Raw genomic sequence first — 22,228 nt, forward strand, 5'->3', positions numbered from 1 at the left:
GACATGTATACGATTAGTTATGTCTAATATCTAGACATAACTTTTTTTTCCTGTTTTTCACTTGAACACACTGTCATTCTCAACCATATCATCTGACAATGAAAGAGACTGTCTGGAAGAAAGAAGCTCTCTAGTCATACTTCAGGTGACACTTGAGCAATATTTTCTTATAATTTTCAGGGTTTTTGTTTTAAGCAGCAGATGTTTATTACAGTCTGGATGGTTCACTGACTGTCAGATGAGTTGTCACGGAGAAGCATAATTGCTGTAATAATTTCCTGTCACTGTCTAAAGCTTTACCTTTTTTGAGTGATTTTTGGACTAGATTTATTTTGTGAAAAACTTCACTCAGAAATTTTATTTATTCCTTTCACATTCTTTTATTTATTCCTCATTTTGAAAGTGTGCCATAAACATCTACAAAGCACTAAAATAAATTTGACTGTTGGATTTTGTGACTTTGGCTGAGGATAACAACAATAATTAAAGTCAGTTTGCTACCCTGCCTGGTAGCCGGTGAAGTCCAGGAGGTGACCCTGTGCTGTTGTGTCCCCAGAGCAGCGGGAGGTGGAGCAGGAGGAGGGCAGCGAGGGCCGAGAGGAGGGACAAGATTCGCCGATCGCCTGCGGAGATGACATCCACCTCTATGACAACCAGATCAGCCCTGGGCCAGGTCAGTACAGAGAGAGAGAGAGGGAAAGAAAGTGAGAGGGCAGCAGGGGTTAGAGTATGCAGTCTGGACAAGGAGGAAGAAAAATAAACTTGATGAAGCCACTGATAAGGATTTTTAAGTGAGTTGGAAATTAAAGGCGATAGACTCCATAAATAAAAATAATTCTTTGGTTTTATAGAAAAGCTGAAAGCTTGATCTGTTGTTTAATCTGTAAAACAAACTGTTAGAAAGAAAATGCTAAAGATTAACTTAAACCTCATCAAATATTAATTTAACACTTTTGTTAGGTTTAAACAATACTGTACATATAAGATTCGAATATACTGAACCCACAGGCAAATCCCAGGATAATCTGCAGTCCCCTGCAATAGTTTCTGCTCGTGTTCAGCTGAGCTTTCTCTTTTAGTTTTGCAGCCATTAGTTTACTTTTGGTTTCTTTGTCACTCACATCAACATCATTACCAGCTGCAACAAGCATCATGTTTTAGAAAAAAAAGCTGTGTGCCCTTTTACCAGCACCAGATAGCAAAAAACAGAGTCGGAGACCACCTTCTAAAAACATAGTGGCACAACTAACAGCAGCTAAAGTGAGTCTTATCGCAATCATGACACGTGCTAAACTGGCCGGACACATGAATCTATGTGAATGCCAATATGTTGTTGAAGTTGTTAGTAAGTTGATATGGATACAGGTGGACATACAGGTAGAAAATGAGAGACAATTAAGCTTCATAAGGGTTAACATCTTGTCTCACTGACTAATGTTGTTTATACAGTCACCAGCATCAAACTCATTCTGAATCTGGTGCTGTCAAACTTTGCCTAGGGCTTGAAAATGCTACATGCATAAGGAATTGCATCCATAAACTGTCAGATACAGAGTACATACATATATAATACATGTTATCTATTAGCATTTTATGACAAGGAACATTTTTTTCATCTTTTAAGCTAAACATTTACATGAAAGTTGAAGTTTACATGAAATAAATAAACTTGGATAGGTGGTTTTTTTTAAAGGAGACCACTGTCTTCCAGTCAGCATAATCATAATCAATACAGCATCATATAGGAAGGAAGAAAAAGAAAACCTGTTGAATAAAGCCGCGTGAGAAACATTTCAATAATTTCTGTGGAGTTCTGGTGGGCGCTGCCCTTCCACAGACCGGTGGCATGATGGTGTTGACTTGATGGACGGCTACTCAGCTGCAGGTGCAGATGATTTTGACCCCATCACCACAATCCCGGTGGGTCAACCCAGGTTATTGTTGCCATGGTAACAGTCCCAGGTGCACCATAGGGAGAGGAGGAAAGACGGAGATGCCCATTTGCTTTGAATGTGACAGGTGACCATGCCACTTAGGCTGGGTCTCCATACATAGTAACACTTAAGGCATCTGACAAGAGAGCTGTAGTGGTGCAAGCTGGGGACAAGTTAGAAAAACAAAACGGCTGTGATAATGCTCTTCTTCACGTTGAACAGCTTGTACTTATGTCGGGCCTAAAATAAAAGCATAAAATACCTCATTTTTACTCACCTCAATTATCGGTTTTGTATCTGTCTATACGCCAGTGTGACAGTCAGTTCCAGACTAATGAACTATCAGGATGAACAAAACAGGAAGCATTTATGGAATTGATTGAAAAAAATTAACTTTATATCCAGTGTCTTCAGTAAATTATAAAACTGCTGACAGCCTTCCCAAACATCCAAGAATTATTGCAAGGGGGTAGATGCTACAGTTAAGTATAGGTAAGTCTATGGAAGGGTAGGATGAATTGATATAATCTCAAGTTATGTAATTGTCTTCCTGTTCATCCTTAATCTCAGTGAGTATGTTCACATCCTGAGCTCCAGTGATTTGTGTAATATTCCTCTCTCTCTATACAGCTGTAATATGTTGAAATCTCGCTGCTGTCAAAATTCTCACCTGCAGGTGCAGAATGTTTGTCATGCACAGCAGTTCCTGCTCACAGATTTTCAGTGCATTACTCATTGACAGCACAGCTGAATGCTGATTAGAGTGTTTTGTTTTCGTTCCTGGCTGCCCCCAGCCTCACAAGTGTAGCTGTCACATACATTTGATCCCAGTATCATTAGTTGTTTGCATCTTATTTTTGCTTTTAATTTGTGTCACAAATTATCACAGACCACTGTGGAATATGTCCACCATGTCAAATTAATCTAAGACTGACTAAGAAAGACTTTTAATCACATCCTGTCTGCCTGAATAAGCAGTGGTTTGGAAAAGCAAATAACTCAGTGATTACGTCATACCAAGAGACAGCAGCTCCTATCTTAATCTAATTTTAAAAACATCTGTCTGTTTAATTAATTCATGAGAAAATGTTTGTTTCAAATGTATCTTTCCAGCCCGTTTTCTAGGACAGCATTCAATTGTGTGTAACTCCACCATATTCACCATTATATGTTTTTATATATATTTAACTAGACCGTTTCTACCTTCCTACCAATCAGTCTTTAGACCAGATGAGATGAGCAGCAGAAAGCAGTATAATGAGCATGAAAGTCAGAAAGAAAGTTGGATGTGGCAGCACAATGAATTAAGCAGAGGATCTTGATCTTGGAGAGTGGGGTTTAAATTCCATGTGAGGCCAAAGGTCAACAATGAAAAAGTCCTCTTATTTTTAGGTGTATTAAGCACGGGCACAGGCATGTGCTGTGCTTAATCTCAAAAGAGCAAGAGCTGCAGGAGGAGGGGTTTCTATTTTCATTTTTATTTCCCCTTTCTTGATTCATGCCTGGTTTCAGAACATTACTGACAAACATGGCCTTTATCAGTAAAACCCTTTATCAGTTCTGAGGTTTTACATACCAAGACATAAGACAAATAACCCGGTTCTTAAAATTACATAAATAAAACGTCAAATGAATAACAAACGTGACATATTACACTGTCATTATTTATTTAGCAAAAATTAAGCCAAAATACAGAAAATGTGTAGTGAGCCAGGTGCTGATATTTGATGGCACTCGAATTAATCAGCAGCAGCAGTGACCGCCTCTATAAAAACGCTTTGGCAGTTTGCACTTCTGGAGTATTCAAATCTGCATTTATACAAAACCAAGAAAGAAAGATATCACCAACTAAAACAAATGTTCTCAAATGAAAAACATTCAAGACAGCTGCTGATCTTCCCAGAACTGGATGTCCAAGCAAACCCACTCCAAGGTCAGACAACGCTCAGTGAAACTGCAAACACTGAAGTTATCTACAAGCATCTGGTGGATGGGGTTTGGGTTTGTTTTGCAGCCACAGGGCCTGAGCACCTTGAGTCCACCAAGAAGAACTCTGTATACCAAAGCATTGCAGAGCTAAAGGTTGACCAAATTGGGTCAATCAGCGGGACAGTGACCCAAGCACAGCACCAAATCTACAACAGAACGGGTGTGCAGAGATCTGTGTATAAATAATAATGTCTGCAAACTTCAAAAAACTGAAGCAGGAAGGGTGGGTTAAACTTGCTTCATGACTTTGCAGAGACCGATAGTCACACAGAAAACCATTACTTCAAGTTATTGCTGTTAAAGGTGGTTCTACAAGTTGTTTCATTTTCTTCAATTCATAGTTTTTGCAAAACGAAAGAAAAAACCCCAAACAACAGCTGACATTGTGTGCTGTTGTTTCTAATACTGATTCCTGGTAATGAATGTCCTGATATGGTAAAAAGAGAGTGCACTTTCTGTCGGTTCTGAGGTACTATTATTCCTCCTTGTACTACAAACTGAATGATCCGCTCCATTATCTCTAATGTAAGAGAAGGGGCCAAATTCCACAGACTCCCTTTTCATTGAAAAAGTAGAGTAAGGTTTAAACGAAGTTTAGCTAAAACAAATAAATAGATTTAGAAGTTTGAGTGTCTGAGTTTTTGAAAATAGGTGGGTGTTTTCAAAAGTTAGTCTTTTTTTTCTTGTACAAAAAGTGATTCTTTACTGAGCAGTGCCTCAGGGAGAGTAAACCAAAGAGGGACTCGTCAATCTGTCAGTAGATTCAAGTTGGTTTAAGAATTCGGGTGATCCTGTGGCTTTGTGTCAAGCCCACATTATAAATATGTCCAGTACCTTGGTTTCATCATCTGTAAGTTGTGACTTATTGCTAATTAGGAAATGCTGGCACGCTAAACTGGAACAATAAACAAGAAAAACAAACCTATTATAGATCTGCTGTGCCATTATTGTGACTTTAGCATATAGCTACAGCCCCCCAGTGAGAATAGAGTGTTAGTCGTGTTAGTTATCTGCCCAGTCTGTCAGTATACACTGTCACTGAAAGTATCTGAAGAAGGCTCACTGTCTCAACGTGGCTGTAGCAACATCAAAAAAGGTGACTGATGGTGGTTATTGAAGGGAATATTAAAGATATGAAAATGAAGAGGTTACCAGTACTGTTGTATCACAGTAATACAGACTTGTTTGTTTGTCTCCTTCTGTTATTATATCACTTTGACATGATCTCATCCATTCTTCTCTCTTTGTCATAAAGCTGTCAAATTCCCTCCATAAATACAATTGATATCTTGATTATACATTTTTCAGCCAGCGCTGGGCTCAGTTCCACTTCACTTCAATCAATTTGGCTGAATGCTGATGTGGAAAAGTCACGAGGAAGGACAGCCGTCTTTGACGCTGGAAAAGACATTTTGGTTTTTACCAAGGTCCTGACTTGACCTTGATAACCTGGAGCGAAGTTAGTTTCATGAATGTATGATGAGTGTGGAGAGGGGATTGACAAAAATACTTTTTTTTTCCCCCTCTTTTCTTTTTACTATAAAGATTTGACTATTTATGGATGAGATATCTGCAAAAAGAGTCCAGAGGTAATGCTATGTTTTCTAACTTGGGTATAGACTGTCTTAAGGTAGTCAGTCTAATCTTTTTATAGTTAATACTTTTATACAGAAGTAATAGTGCAACTTCTTTTAAGACCTGGGTAGGAATTGGACATTTTCATGAAAAAAAACCCTAAGAAAAAAACCTTTGGGGTGTGTGATAAACAGAAAGAGTAAGACCTGCCTGAGACGCTGACTCATGTGGTATTAACAGTAATGACATACATGCAAGAACATTAGTTTTCTTAGGTTAATGTTTAAGGCGTCGTTTTAGGTTTATATTATTTTTCAGTTTTTTTTCAGGTATTAAATATAAATACCCGCAACAAAGCCTTTTAAATAGGTACTGGTCATATTTGTTTGAAGGATTATAATTGCTTTTGAAAGGGACTGTTGAATGCCTTTTGAAGCCAACAGCTAAAAATACTGTTGTACCTTTACACTATAATCAAACCTTATTGTCCCACTTGTTTTCCACCTCTTTATTGACTGTCACTGCTTCCATGAGGTTTCTTAAAGGAAACTCTGCGATAAATACATTTTTAGACACTCAACTAAGAGTAACATCTGATACTAATTTCCAGTTTGATGCCAAGTGTTCTTGTTCAAAACTCAAGAAGTTAAATAATGAATATTTTTCATTTTAATCTGTAAGATTGTTGACCTGTGGGTAAAATCTGCCAGATGCAGATGTAATCCATGAATCCTTTTTAGGTTTATAGTTTCATCTGGTGCAAAAACACTGGATGTTTAAGGCAGAGTATGGGAGATCCCCAACCTTAGCCTAAGTACAAGGTTGTTAATCTGGTATCCTCAGTCATAGTGGCACATTGCTCAAATAAAGGACACATTTTAACACTTCTTTTACCTAATCCAAAGAAAATGAAATTCTTCTGGATTACTTTAAGCTATATTGAGACATACAGAGTCCATTAGAAGGAGGTGATCATCGGGGACGAGGTAATCTTAATATGAATATTTGAATATCTCCTTACAGCTACAGCCTGACAGCAATTAGAGCCGGAGCTTCCTCTCCCCTAAGAGAACAGATCAGCCTGGCCGTGTGCTTTTTGATTGTGCGGCTTTGATGAACCAAATCCACTGCACATGACACGTGCCCCCTGCTATAGTCTCATCAGAGACAGAAAGGCAGGGGTTGGGGCTCTTTTTTTTCCTACACTGCCTGCAGGGTTTTTGTGGCAAGGTGTTTGGTGTTTCGATCAAAGCCCCTCACCCTTTTCTGCAGACTCACACTCAAACGCGTTCACTCGTCGCAGGATTATTTATAATATCCTGGCACTTTCCTAAGGCTTATTGGCTTGTCAGAGTGTATGTGCGCGCGTGTGTGTCGGGGGGGTGTTCTTGCTTCTTTGTTGCTGGAGGGAGGAGTTAAAGCACTGATTGATTTCCAGACCGAGTCGACAGTATGCATCACGTGGAGCAGAGGAGGAAAGCCCATGGTAACCTAATAATGTTGTCCCCACAGTAAACGGCGATAACCGTGTTATGTATCTGTGGTGGCGGACTGTTTTATGAGAGTCAGCAGGGTACTGACAGTCTGCTAGTTAAGGGACGGGAGTGTGTTGAAAACCACATTCCCTCCGTTTGTCCCTATATTGTTTTCTAACATAAAAGGTTTTTCCCCTCTTCCCAACACTGGGAAAATCCAAACCTTTGTACTTTATCTGAGCTCTTGCCTTAGCTCCACATGCGCATATTAAAGCCTTATCAGAAGAGAATTTTCAATCCTTATTCAATGAGAGCATTTAAAGACATGCCTCTTGACATTTTCATCACTTTTAGAAAAAAGGGGTCTCAGGCTGTTTTTCTTCGAGTGGCTGTTACTTGTGATTTCAGAATTAATGCCTGTCCTGAAAATACAGAACATTATAATGACCATATTGGTGTTAAAACTTTAACATAGTCTATTCAAACGAAGGAAATGTTGATATTTAGTGGCCCAGGAGTTTAAGACACTGAACACGAAATGGTTCAAAACAAAGTCTGCTTTCATGTTCTGTAATTCTTCATCACTCAATGTCTCATCTTCTGTTTCACCTTTGCTGTCAGTTCTGTAATTTCTTAGTTTTTTTTTTTTTTTTTAACCTCCTAGGACCTGGCGTCCACATATGTGGACATCACATTTTGGGTTATTTAGACTAAAATACTCAACTTTGCTCTACATGGGCCTGATATCCTCTTACAAAGACATTATACTGCTACTGTTCTATCAAAATTTTAAACAAATATCCTCATATGTGGCTCTTATTTTTCTTAAAAACAAAAATAAGGTAAAAAAAAATCTGGTAATTCTTTGTTTTTACATTCATCGGGCCCCAATCAGCCCAAATATCAAAGAGAAATAAAAAATGCATGCCATGTAAGAGTTCAGGTCTTAGGAGGTTAAGTATATAAAGTAAAATAATTTGCTAGAACTACATAATGTTGGCTCTAATCTTTTAAAGCAGTTTGCGTTTTCATTTTTCATTTGTGATGATCAATTGCAGAGTGCACTTATGGGTTCAAGCCCTTTGAGCAGATATATATGTGTTCACCCTTATTGTGGATAAATCTGTTTAATATAAACACATGTCAAGTCTTTATTGATGTACACTTTGAGTGTCTAATTATATCGCTTTTTATTTCTTTCTCAGAAACTGACGATTCTGGTTGTGTGTTACTCAATACATCAAGAAGGGTAAGGATGGATGTTTATCAACTAGAAGTCTGATATTACTGTTTATTTATTATATCTATTTGACCTTTTTAACCATCTGTCAGGGCTGCAGAGTATAGCGTCAGAGGCAGATTAAACCCGGAGCAAGTCACCAGCCGATCACACGTCTAACGTAGAGAGTCAATCTGTCATGCTTACATCCACACCTATGTTAAATTCACCAGTTGATTTAATCTACATGTCTTTGGACTGAGAGAGGAAGCTGAAGCATCCAGAGAAAATACTTGCAGAGACGAGGAGAGCATGCAAGCCCTGCACAGAAAGGCCCCAAAATGACCAGAAGATTCAAACTGAGAACGTTCTTGTTCTGAAGCAACAGAACTTCCAGTTCTTTTTCCAGTTAAGGGCTCAGTAATTTAGCAGTACGGGTCAGCAACATATAATGCACCCAGTGCTTTTATCAAGAAAGAAAAACAAATATGATCTAAAATTTTAAGCCTAGTGTATGTAGACCTCTATGAATATACACAGGACCAAAATCTCAGTTGTCAAACTGAATGAGGAACAACTGAAGAAGGCATTTGAAATACCTGCTTACCCACTGCTGGCTGTGCATAAAGGTACAGAGATGATTTTATATTAAAGTAAGTTTGGGCAGTAAATTAAAGAATAAACATCTTTTCCTGATTGGTTTAATATTGAGTCTCATTCTATATGGAACCAAAACGTGCTGCGCTTATTTTCCTATGTGTTTTAACAGCCCACAGTTCCACTGAGCACACTCGAAGTACACCAAGATTTGTAAAAACAATCCAATCTGTGTAAGATGTGCTTGATAAATGAATAGCTCTGCTATATTGAATATTTTCTGTAAAACTGCTAGTGTTAATCTTTTCATGCATCTTTACTGCTGGCTCACTCATTTTGTTACGGGTTAGTTTTGGGGTTTTGCTTAGAGAGTCGCAGTGTTATACCTGTACAATAGCTACATGTTGTGATGGGCTAAAGTAAATTATGCAATTATGAATTATTGCAATCATTTCAAACATAAAATAACTGAATAATGCACATATGGATCTTGCAGGAAGGAAATTGCAATTATTATTTGCCGAGGCAGTTCGGGATATTAAGAATTGCTCTCCAGCTATAGAGGGTCTAAATGAAACATCTGTAATGGTTTTATTGTGCTTGATGATCCTGTAGATGTGATGGCTAGCCTGAGGACCTTTGTTTTTACCATTCATCTATTTGTGCGTCATTCTTTTCGAATTCCAGCAAACTTTATTTTTGCACTGGATTAAAGCCAGACGTTTTCATTCATGTGGCATCATGAGCCCTCTTTGTAAAGGACTCAAACCCAAAAACCTTAATTTTATGTTTTGATTAAAAGAATTACCTGATTAATTTTGTTTGTCCCCAGTTAAAAGTTTGCAGCAGTCTTGTTAGTCCATATTTTCATAGCAGGGATCTGTCGTTACATCGACCAGGTCAATACTCGGAGCACGTTTTTGACGTCCTCAAGCCACCCTTGAGCAGTTTTGTGGTGGGACGTTGTGCTTTGTCATGCTGTCATGCTGGGGAGGACCATAGCTGCTGTACAGTGCTGCTGCCATGGGTTGGTGGGTTTGTTCTGAACAATCTGAACAATGGTGGTACATCTTAATATTATTCACATGAATGCTTAGACACAAATTTCAAAGCGGAGAATGATAATCTTCACCAGTTCCCTTCACCAATCAGTTTTGATAAGTTGATGGATTTCTGTTAAAATTATGGGCTGATGAGAACCACACAGTGAATGTAGAAGTAGCAGGATGCAGTTGTGGCACATAGAGTATGTGTACTCATCATGGGCATCAGTGTCATGGTAATTTGTGACTTTTAATGATTTCTTTGAACTGTTCTATTTCCAGGCTGCTGTCAAACAAATCATTTTTATGTTTGCAAAGAGAAACTACCAGTTGTAGTGAATCATGGTCCCTAACAAGAATTTAATAGTTCTTGGCCTTGTGAAGGTGAGACCTGGAGTAAAACCTTCAGCACTTCTTATTAAAAGATTTAAGTGAGTGTATGTATATATTTGAGTCTGCATGTTTTGACCACATGCAAATTGGATGAAATTTGCATTTTAAAGCTTTTAAAGATGTACGCTGTACAAGCATTCCACCCTGGAAGTAGAACAGTTGAAAGAAATTATTAAACCCCCCCAAATTACTGTGTCATTCGTGCCCATGATAAGTGCATGTAAAGTTTGGACCACAAATGTAGCCTCTTATCGTCGGCATTGTTTTGTGCAGGAGTCCCACAGTTGAGGCACATATGTTACATGTATAAGAAAAATTGTATTTTTACAAAATTTAGGGGAATAAGATTACTATTACTACAGGTTTGTAAATCATTAGTGATGCAGTAAACAAATGTCTCTGTGCCAATTAGGTAAAAGGGTTTAAAGCAACCCTGAGAGGGCATTAGTTTGAACTGGTGACCAAACCTGTCAAGAGTTAGTCTTCCCCGTTATGAGCCTGTCAGAGATTTCGGTTTGTTGTGCCTCATTCCTACCAACAGCTTGCCTGGTTCTTTTCTCTAATCTCCTCATTCTGTATCACAGTTCTGTTTGTTTGCTCTCTCCCTCTGCTTTTTATTAATTTCACATGTTCCCGTCCTTAAGTCCTAGCCAAGAATTTTGTTATGGATCTTTTTTATTTGCAATGGTCCATAAATAGATTTTCATTTATGCTTGTGCTTGCAGGTGGATATTTTTCACTTCCTTCATGAGCAATTTAAAATATAACCTTTGAATTAACACATGAACTACTGGACCACACATTCTGCCCTGTATGACTCGCTTTATAATTTCTTTTAAAAAGTGCAAAATGAACTCTATTTGTTTCTTACTTTTTTTTAATCATTTCATTCGAGTTGCATAAGAGCCCCAGGACCGATGCTTTCTGTGATTGCACAAACAAAGCAAAATCAAATTTATATAGAGAGCTCTTTGCAGAAATACCTATACATGTTTTTTTCTGTAAAGAGCACGGAGACTTTCTGCTTGGTGCTTAAAAGAAACAGCAGGAAATCCACTCATCTTCAGAATTTCTGTCAATCACACAATCAATGACTGGTGGGTGTCTGGGCTCTTAATGGAGCTGTGTTGGTTTCTTTGTCCAGCCGTCTCCCTTGAGCTGAATCGTGGACAGCACTAGTACAGTTTTGATAAAATTTTGATTGTTGGCAGTGTTCTGCTATTTTGAAGAGCTCAGAAGGATTTAAGGCAATAAACTCAAACCTATTAGGGTTCTTTTATATTTGACTGCAATCCAAAAAGTCAGTAAGATCTTACATCTGCCCTCATTCTGAAATAGGTAAGAAATGTGATCTAATTCTAAAATAAATTGGGGTTCAGCAGTTTTGTTTTTTAACAACTAAAATCACCTTAAAGGCTTATTTATTGTATTCTTGATTGTCAAAAATGTAATTTGATAAACATTAGATATTATATCTAGAAATTTAATTTCTTTATATCTTAAGATATTAAATAAAATAAAAAAAAAAAAAAAAAAATATATATATATATATATATATATATATATATATATATATATATATATATATATATATATATATATATATATATATATATATATATATATATATATAAAAAAAAAATAAACGCTTAGCTCAGTTTTATAGCCAGGGTTTACCCTGATATTCAGTTTACCTTGACAATTTTCAAGCTTTCTTGGTAAAGTGTACTCTCATAATTTGTGGTTAGATGCTATATAAATAAAGTTGAAACTGAAAATTGCCTTAGAGAATAAACCCTGCCATATAAACATTAAAACTAAATCTAGTTTTTTTTCCTTTGGGTACAATTCTGCAGAAACTAGGCTAGATGCATTTTGACACTGTTTTCTTCTCTTTTATAATTGAACTTATTTGCATTCTCAACACGGGATCTCGTTTAAAACTATTTCAGACTTGAAATAATTATTGTTTTTCCACAGTATGTGAAGCTGATGAATTTTGAGGAGGAGGTTCGGGCACACCGTGACCTGGATGGCTTCCTGGCGAGGGCCAGCATCTTGCTGGATGAGACAGCCGCGTCCCTGGACGATGTTCTGAAGAGAATGTTGCACCACGTGGGCCAGGACAGCCATGCTTTAGAGCCCGGGTGCAACTTCGAGGAGGTGATGAGCATGCTTTTCACAGATGCAGGAGCACAGGAGGTCAACGGTGAGCAAGGATTCTGTCGACATGCATGTAAACACAGTCATATGTTGTCTAATTTGTTTTGAGATACAGTTGATACAGAGATATGCAAACCACAAGATGGAGAAGTACAATGCATCATCTGTGCCTAACCACAATCAGACCAGGACCCATAGCATCTGACACTTGACCTAAAAACATCTGACGTCTGCACATGTCATCGCCTACCTAAAATTAAATAAATAAATAAGCTGTACCTCAGGCTCTGCAGCAGAATTGTCAGATAGACTTGAGAATGGTTCAAGGAGCTTTGAATACCCAAAGGAACGTTTTTGATGTTTGTACCAAGGATGCCAATTTGACCCACAGCTTTTTTAGGTGGACAAAAATAGCACTCAGCGTGGTGAAAAGTGGATGTTTTACACTTCAACACACCACCATATACTGCACACACAGACACCAATGTTCCTTTTTATTTTTAGGTAGTTTAGCTTTATCGTTTTTACTTTTTTGTGCAATTTAAAGCAGGCGTTCGCTTTTTTCCCTCCTGAATATTAAAGCAATTAAATATTAAAGGGAAGGCTACAGTTTCGAAGTGCAGAATTAATTGGGGAAGCAAAAGCAAAAAAGTAACAGCTTTATTAAGTCTCACATACATTTAAACATTTTTTTTTCTATTTTGACCTGAAACTATGTTCAGTAACGGTTGTACCTAAAATATTATATTGTAATGCATGAATGCAATTGTAAATGTACCCATGTTTCTAGGTTTGGTGCCCATTTGTCAGCTTACAGATCCCTGTCACATTAGTTTAGTCCCCTCAGCACAGGTCCTCTTGGCTGAGTAGCAAAGCCTCTTGGTTAAGGCGAATCTCTTCAGCCCATTAGAGCAAGAGAAATCCGCCCTCTTACATAATAATATGTAGCTATTGTTGAAGCATTGCTTTCTGCCGCAAGCTGTACAGAACATTCACAAAAGTAATTGTTTGGCAAATGAAACTTTGCTTTCTATCTAGTTAAAGTCGTGAAGAATCGTGGAAAATGGTTTCTTTCAGTACATTCGATTTAATGCCGTGCCGATATAGGAGTAAATATAAGTGGGATTTCACCACTGTAAGAGCATGTGGAGGTAATCCTAGTGTAAGGGCTTCCTGTCATGTACTCGGTGTCCAGTGTTTTCCTGTCTGGCTGGGCTGGTGTCTGCAGTTGTTGATGGATAGTCAGAGGTGGGCGGTGTGTGACGCTCACCCTGCAGAGCCGCCTCTGACAGATCCGCAAGGTGATAATTGACTTCTGTCATCGATCACTCACTTAGTTTTTCAAATGGCTTTCCAAGACTCTCAAGCTGTGGTCACTGCAGCTGCGTTTTCACTTTTGCTCTTCAAGAATATCCCACAAAGAGGCTAAGGAAGGTTTTTTCCCTTTTTGTTTCCCTTTTTTTTATGGCTGTCATCTTGACAAAAATGATTCCTCTGTAAGTCTGGGCTGTGTGCTTCTAAAATCAATGAAAAAAAATACATAAATGAAGGGATGACATTTTGTTCAAGTGATGCTTGATTGTGAAAACAGAGTAGCAGCAGTCAGTATTACATTCTTTTTTAACTTATTTATGAATTAAACAACGAATAATCAATAATTTCTTTGTTTTATTATGCGACACAAAATACTATTTTAAAAATAGGCTGAAACTCATCACGCAGCAGGGACGCATCAGTTGCAGCAGACAGAATAGGGTAATAATAGACTGAACTGTGGGGGTCATTAATAATAAGCATAGTGAAGCTATTCAGAAAACATTTACACGAAAACTTTACAGAGGCTACTATAATATGCTCAAAGAAGGATGTGAACATACAGAAATGTTCATAATTAGTTTAGTCTTTCAAGTATGCATTACACAATGTTTACCAAGTAGTCTGTGGATTTCACCTCTTTGATTTGGTTGTCCTAATAAATTAATAACAATGGCAGTGGTTCAGCGGTGCATTTCAAACAAAGTTTGAATTTTCACATTGCTGGTAGAATCCCTGAATTCACCAGTGAAACACTCGTGTCAGCGCTGAGGGGAAAAAATATCTCTTGGGAAGGAACAAAGGCTTTTCCTGGGGGAATACATTCATATTGCACGTAAGTATGTTATCAACGGGACATATCTCTTCAGGTATTAATTTCTGCCATATCAAGGTTCCCTCTGCCACAGTGGGGTATTACGGCTGGCGAGCGGACCAGCTCATTTGGAGTGTAATACTGTACAGCTGTGAGATAAAGAGAACAGGGCAAGATTATAACAGGCACCGAAAGAACAGAGAATTACAGAAATGAAAAAGATGAAAGCCCACAGAGATAATTAGTCCTGCTCCTACTTGTACAGAGGAGTATTTTTCTTTTTGGAGGCCAACTTGAGCTGTTTTTTGTTTTTTTGCTTTGCTTTTGTCTTGGGATTCAGCGATGGAGAGCGGGATTGTGCAGAGGAATAATGAACAACGCTGACGATGATGCAACGCATGATAATATTACTTCCGCTTTTAATATGTACACCAAAATTTAAAAGTAATGTATAATTTTTGACAAACTGGGAGTACTTGAAGAACTAAATGATTTTAGGATGCTGACCAAAATGATGATCCGCTACCACAGAATAACTGACAGTGTTTTGTATGATAATGTATAAATATATTTTCCCCTCTTCCTCTGTGATGTTCATAGCCACAGTGCTCTGTGTGCTGCTGATTGTGTGCCCTGTCTGTGATGACTGTAGCATAATTTCTCCCTAAATTGCTGTCACCTTTGATCGATCTTGCTGGCTCTTTACTTGGTCTCGATTTGCATAATCCTCCTGTGTTGCTGTATTTTTTATTTTCTGCCAGTTGAATTTAGACTGCAACATATTTATTATTTTAAGTATGAAAACTTAGGGTAGGTCTCTCTCTTTTGTTTTTGTTTTTTTGTAAGTGCCTTATTTAAATGTATATCTCCATCTGTGTACGCTGTGAGTTTTGTCACACTTAAACTCTTCAGAAATTCAGAAATACTTGACCATCTGTTCAACCAGGAGGGGATTATTACTGCTTGTCTTTTTTTTGTGTGTTTGCAAAGAACATATTTTGCACAGATTCGTGTTTTTAACCTGAGAGTACTGCCATGAATGCTGCTATCTTTTCCTTTGGACTTTGTTTTACCCTTATTATATCACAGCAAGACACATGAGTTTTCATTGTGGCACATTTTTCAGGAAAGATCAGAATACTAATTTGAAACCATTAATTTAACCACTTTACTTATCATGATATATGGTGGCCATACATGCCAGTTTTCTCATCTTGATCTCATCAGTGACGTCTTTGGGCTTCTTGGACCAGCTGAACACACGACCGTTATCGGAGATAAAATCCAATTTTTGTTAATAGCCTGTAGACGGTAATCAAGATGGGATCTCTCTGTACCTAACAAAGACGAGATTTTCTCTGGAAAATGATATTTAATATGTATGAGGTAAAGGAGGGCAGGAAATGAAGCTTCTGTTCAGTAGAGATATTTATGTGTGTGCCTGCTCGGTAGGAAAGTGTGTGTATGCGTGTCATTTTCTTGCTGAAAACTGCTAGCCTGTTGCCCAGAAAAGGTGACTGAACTGACTCTTTGTCTCTCCTCTTGGTTTTTCTTCCTCCTTCTCCCCATGCAGACAAGTCTCAAAGTTTCGTTTTCTTTGATGACGGTAAGCTGTGCTAATTGGATGAAAATGTCAGCATCAGCCGCCGTGAAGCTGCAATCAGTCGTTTGCTCCTGTACCAATCACCATCAGTATTCCGTTTGTGTTCCTCTCCGTGCTCAGGACTGGGTCGATCCACTGAGTCATCAAATGATTAGAGACACCAGCAAGATATCGATGCCTCTTCATTGGCCCCTCAAGTCAACGCTGGGTCCAACCAGCAGTTATCAGTTCTGCGTAAAAAGAAAACTGATAGTTCTGTAAAGTGATCGAATAATTCATACATCTAAATGAGATTTAACCTCCTAGGACCTGGTGTCCACATATGTGGACATCACATTTTGGGTTGTCTAGACCAAAATACTAAATTTTGCTCTACAAGGGCCTGATATCCACTTACGAGGACAATATACTGCCTCTGTTTTATCAAAATTTTAAACTAATATCCTCATATGTGGCTCTCATTTTTCTTCGTACAAAAATCAGGTAAAAATATGCCTAAATATCAAAGAGAAATTAAAAATGCATGCCATGAAAGAGTTTGGGTCTTACGAGGTTAAAGCATAAAATCAAAATAATTAAAATTTTTTAGTTTAGAATAGACATTATGTCCTTGCTAGGAAAAAATGACCTATTTTTCAGAGGTTTTATATTCAGGTATTTTTTTTAATTAATACGCTAATTATATAACTAATTATTTTACTGCACATTTAATTTGTTTCTATCCAAAGAAATCACTGCAATTTAAATCTCTCTAAATATGAAGTTTCACTATTGACCCAGTCCTAGTGGCCCCTTCCTCACCATGTGACCATAGCATTTGTGCCTTGTGATTGGCTGTGATGGATACCTATATGTTTTCATCACCTCCTTCATAGTGCCCTTTGCAACATTCACACTCTTTGAAGGAAACCAATCGTTTTCTCTTTGTGTGTTAGTGTGTGTGACTGAGGGGTTTTGTGTATGTATGATGCGAGTCTACCAGTGGCTAAGACCACAGTTAATCTTTTAGGCATCGTAGACAGAGGAGGCTTTCTGGAGGTCACCTCTGAGCGTAATGCAAGGAGTCACCTTGCCAAAAGATCTTGTACCGTTTTCAGACATCAACTGGGAAACTAATGAATCGATGCGTTTTTGTACCTGCACATCTCTGCAGATTTTCTGTCACATAAACCGAAAAAAATATGAATATCACATCTTTTTCACTGGTTTAGCATATTTATTGATTCCTCGCTCCCTTATTTATGACAGACGGCTTTATCCTCATGTGATTTGCAGAAATTGCAATCTGTTTTTCTCCCTCCAACCAAACTGTGAATAACACAGTTAAAGAATTCACCAAGAATACAGAAAGATCAAAGGGACCAATCCAGCCATCCGGTCTTGCCTTCCTCATATTTTTTCCTCATTTTCCATTGAAGTTTGTCACATTTGATATGCTGCGTGTAAGAATCAGGTTTTTTTTTCTTTTCTGTGTGGAAATAGAAGTGTTTGCATAGCAAAAGCTGATGAAACCGTGCAGAAATCTTCACATAACTGACAAGTATCAAATGTACATCTCTTAATTAGTCTGTCCTGATCATGTCAGCAATCACTCACAAATACTTGTTCTCTTCTTCCTGTCATCACCTGAGCTGGAGACATAAGACACAATTTATTCCCTTGCACTACACTTAATCTTTTTTTTTTTTTTTCTGCTTCTACGAGATAATCAACAAACTGAACGAACTGTGACATCGCATTTTGCTCCCCATTCATTTTGGTTTGCACTGAGTGACCTGCCGTCGCTTGCCTTTCTGGTCATATTTAATTCTGTGTCACAGTCTTCTGCAAAGGGAGTGCAGTGTACACCTTCTGACTGGCTGTCACTCATTACACAGCTGGTAGTTATTCTAATATATAAACTTTTGCAGATCATCTGATCCAGTAATGACCTAGACTAAGTCATAGATGTTACACAATCTTCTATTTTAATGTGTTTATCATAAAAATGCCTTCTTTAACGCACCTCATTGACCACTTGCATTGCTCATAATTGTATAGAGCTTTTATACTTTTAGCTGTTGTTGCATTTAACTCTAAAGATGACCATTCCTTCTACACTGCAGCAGCCTCTGTTGGAAAAGGCATATGCAGCTAACAAAACAAAACACACTGAAGTGGATGATGTGATATTGAGGCTTGCAGCTAGCAGATTTAGCCATTAGCTTCTCTTCTTTTAGCATGACATTGACAACGTAGTCTGTCGATATAGAGGACAACAGATAACCTCACTACACACATTTACCTCTCTTTCTGTTTTTTCTTGTCTTTTGCTCTTCTGTTACCTCTCTCTTCTTGCTTTTATCCTCATCCCCCTTTCTTTATCTTTTAATCTTTCTTTTGTTCTCTTTCTGTCTGTCTCTCTCTCCTCTTCTCATCCCTGACGTCAATGAGAAATTGGATGGTTTTTGATTATTACATGGCTGTCAGGCTTACTGCTATTAATTGAATTGAATCCCAGTCCATCTCCTCTACTTCTCCTTCCCTTTTTCCTCCCTCTGTCTCAAGCTCTTCTTGTAATTTCGTTTAAGTCTTACTTTTTGTATGACTTATTTTTATTCCCTTGGCTTTATTTTTCTCGCTTTCATTTTCTTCTTTCAGAGTTTAATGCCTTCTTGCTGCATGCATCGTCTCTCTTGTTCTCTTTTCTTTCTTTTTTCTCTCTTTGCCCCTTGTTTTTCCTTTTCCTACACCTCTTTCTCGCTCTTCTTCACCACGTGCTGGTTTCATTTTCATCCTTGTCATTCTCTGTCTCTAAAGACTTCTTTCCCCCCTTATTCTTTATCTACATGCGTTCTCTCTCTCTCTTTTTGTGTATCTTTCTGCCCCCCCCCCACCCCATTTCTCCCCTCCTGGCTCTCTCACTCCTTGAGCACTGTGATACTGTTGTCATGGTGACGCCCATCATTTTCTGGCATGAATGGAGGATACTTTATTGATGAGACGGCAAGGCAGAGGGAGAGAAAAGAAGAGTGATGGAGAGAAAGACAAAGACAGATGGAATAAGAGAGAGAAAAACCACTGGCAGGGAAAATCAGAATGATATGGAAATGATCGTCCCCGCTGCTTACGATACAAAACATTTCCACCCTGTAATTTTCTCAGTACTAATGAGTTGAAGAGGATGTTGCGAAGCAAAACATACTGAATCTTCTAGAGGGGTTTGGGATATTCGGGGCTGCTGAAGAATGTCCCCCAAAACACTATTATTCATCACTCTCAGCGGGAGACAGCGGAAGGGAGATTCCTCTTATTAGGAAGCAATGAGCTGGCTTCAGCAGTGCCCCCAGTTGCCCATGTTTAATGATTTGTGCTCTGTAAACATGGCAGCATAATGAAATGTTTTTTTTTAATCTGAACATGAGCGTGGTGTTTTCCAAGGTTGGATGGACACCCTTATTAGCTTGTCTTGGTGCACACAGCGCAGCCTGGCGATACTGTCTAAACCAGAAGGCGAGCTTGTTAGACACTTCTGATGTAGACGACACATCGAGAGGTTTGGCGCAGCAGAAAAGGCACAAGATTTCAGTTAAATGTTTTTAGGCTTTTAAATGATGCCTTTTGGGCCATATAAAAAAATGAAATCTAAGCTAATTTGTGTTTTCAAATGCATGAATTTTGTAAACTTAAACAGTAGGTACTCCTATTAATGTGGTGACGCGTTTTTATAGAGTTTAACACTGTTACAGTCAGCTACTCTTAAGGGTTGACATGGATTTCTAAGACGCGCACACACAGGAGTTAAACACTTTTCAGGGGGGCTTCGAGTATGTGACACTTGATCTCAGATCATTTGTTTGACTTCTGACTTTTTGGTCTGCAGTTCACCTGCTTTCAGAGACGATCCAGGGAGTTACAGCAACCGCCACAGGGGTCCAGTACCAGCAGTCCTGGCTTTGCATCCTGTAAGCAAAATATATGTGTGTATGTACATGTGTGTGAGGGAGCCGAGAGAAAGAGTTGTATTTATAATAATGTGTTATAAGATGCTTTCTCTTATTACTCATTTATGCTTTTATGTAGTTATAAATTGATTATTTTTAACATTCACGCTCATCATCACTATAGATTATAGGTGTATTTTATGTTACATACATTACTACTCACATTGAAAACAAGATTTTGATTTTAGCATATTACAATAAGTGCTGAATACAGCTGCCGCGGTATGGTGTCCTTCATAGAGAATGAAGTCACCCTACCTGTGTTGCAACACAGCCTTCTCTGCTCTGTCCTATAGTCGATTATCTGACTGAATGTGCAAGTTAGTAAATTACTTGCACTTACTTCCCTACCTTTCAAATTGGTGGTCATCTCCACGCTGAAGAAGCAGAGAACAATCGCAAAGTGCGCTCTGGAGCATTCAGTCACTGCAGGTGGATATTTTTTTCTTCTCGTGTCATGTTAACAGGCTTCCTGGTGGTAAACGTAATGCAAAGGAAAGGATGACATCATCACCAAATCAAGTACAACTGAAATAATATATAATCTCTTTTTTAAAAAATGTATCCAGGGTCAGCTGTGCATAAATGTCAATAATACAAACGAGTAACAAATCAGGGGGAAAAAAGTATAAATGAACAAACGGCGAAACACAGAAATGCAGATGCTTCCACGTGTGTGCCGCTTGTTATAATTAGGCAGTTAATATCCAATCATTCTCTGTTGCAGGTCTAAAAATGCTAAAGCATATTCTGATTTTGTATCAAGATGCCAAGAGGAAAAGATCTAAGAGACTTTGAAAGTGTGTTCATTTTGGGGGGAACAGATGGCAGGAGTTTCAGTAACAAAGACTGTTCAATTGGCTAGTGTTTTACTGGGACTAGTGACTCAAGTGACATTTGGATTTAGATCTGTGAAAAAGACATTCGTAAGGATGGAAGGAAGAAGTAACCTCAGGCGACTGAGACTAGGATTGAGAGGTGAAAATTTAGTAAGGTAGGGATCTTGGGAACTAGGTGGCGTTTTCACTGGTGTGGTTTGTATACTTTCCTTCTTAGAGGAAAGGGGGCAAGTAAAATAAACAGAAATGCAAAGTTTTGAGTGATACCCGTCATATTATGATCAAACATTACCACATGGGAGTGCCATATTTGAGGATGATAAGCCAGGAAGCATCACTGAGTGGTTTTCTGAGCATGGAAATTATATGAATCTTTAAAAAGCCTTTTTACACTGACCATGTTTAAATATGCATGACGTGATATTTAAATATTATGTATGTATGTTCACATGCATTCCTATAATGTGAATGCAAGCTCACCTGGCATATTTGAATATTGTCTAAGTGTTGCTGTCGAGAAAGAGGTTAATCTATGGAAATGAAGGGCGCTGGCGGTGAAGTGAGGTGTTGACATTTATAAAACCTTCTTTTCCCTCTGTGCTCCAGCTGCAACGTGAAGCATCTCCAGAAACGTCATGTGTGCATCTCCCGCCTGGAGAGGCCACAAAACTGGGGGGAGAACTGCTGCGAGGTCCGCTATGTCATCCTGATACTGGCCCCTCTCAAAATGGTAACTAACCCACAGGCATAGGGAATGATACATGAGATTTATGTCTTCGCTGGTTAGTCACTTGTTAATTAGTTCCTATTTCATTTATTTATTTTGATTATTTCATTTCATGTTCACTTGTAGCCCAGTGTGATTTAACAAAATATTTTTCCTGGTAATTAAAAATCTGTTTTATTGTTCTGCTCTTGCAAAATCACTTATTGTGAGCTGCCCGTCAACCTGTTCATTTAGGTTAAAAAAATAATTCAAAGCAAATTCATTTTTGAATAAAATTATAAAATCAGTATAATTCTTATCTTTATTGTTTGTTTGTTTGTTTTTTGTACAAAAAATGCACAGATTGGCTTTAAAGGATTTTCTGCTATTTTAATTCAAAATGCAAAGCAGAAGAAACCACAAATCTATTATATTATTATATAATGTTACATAATTGTAGCACCACAAATTAAATATTGGTTAGGCCGCATGATGTTTAGGGTCTATATGGTTGTTATTTGTGAAGATATAATCTGTCTATTTCTGCGTTATATACATATATTTAGATATGTATCTGAAAA

The 22,228-nt window shown here is 38.1% G+C and overlaps 1 protein-coding gene across 4 annotated transcripts in view; it reads left to right on the forward strand.

Moving 5' to 3' along the window:
* Positions 1 to 22,228, forward strand: part of slc4a11 (solute carrier family 4 member 11) — a 102,736-nt gene that overhangs the window by 56,387 nt on the left and 24,121 nt on the right. For 2 of the 4 annotated variants that reach the window (XM_086274400.1, XM_086274401.1), the window contains exons 3-8: positions 557 to 673; positions 8,179 to 8,222; positions 12,206 to 12,434; positions 16,090 to 16,122; positions 19,982 to 20,063; positions 21,548 to 21,671. In XM_086274400.1, the coding sequence (XP_086130526.1) occupies positions 557 to 673; positions 8,179 to 8,222; positions 12,206 to 12,434; positions 16,090 to 16,122; positions 19,982 to 20,063; positions 21,548 to 21,671 (629 nt within the window). The remainder of the gene's footprint in view (positions 1 to 556; positions 674 to 8,178; positions 8,223 to 12,205; positions 12,435 to 16,089; positions 16,123 to 19,981; positions 20,064 to 21,547; positions 21,672 to 22,228) is intronic. The other 2 variants (XM_086274403.1, XM_086274402.1) reach the window with 2 other exon arrangements.

This window comes from Aulonocara sp. 'chitande type north' Nkhata Bay, linkage group LG19 (genome assembly GCF_057382095.1).
Source record: "Aulonocara sp. 'chitande type north' Nkhata Bay isolate Kocher_YH1m ecotype deep benthic linkage group LG19, A_spYH_male_GT1.1, whole genome shotgun sequence".
Classification (NCBI taxonomy): Eukaryota; Metazoa; Chordata; class Actinopteri; order Cichliformes; family Cichlidae; genus Aulonocara; species Aulonocara sp. 'chitande type north' Nkhata Bay.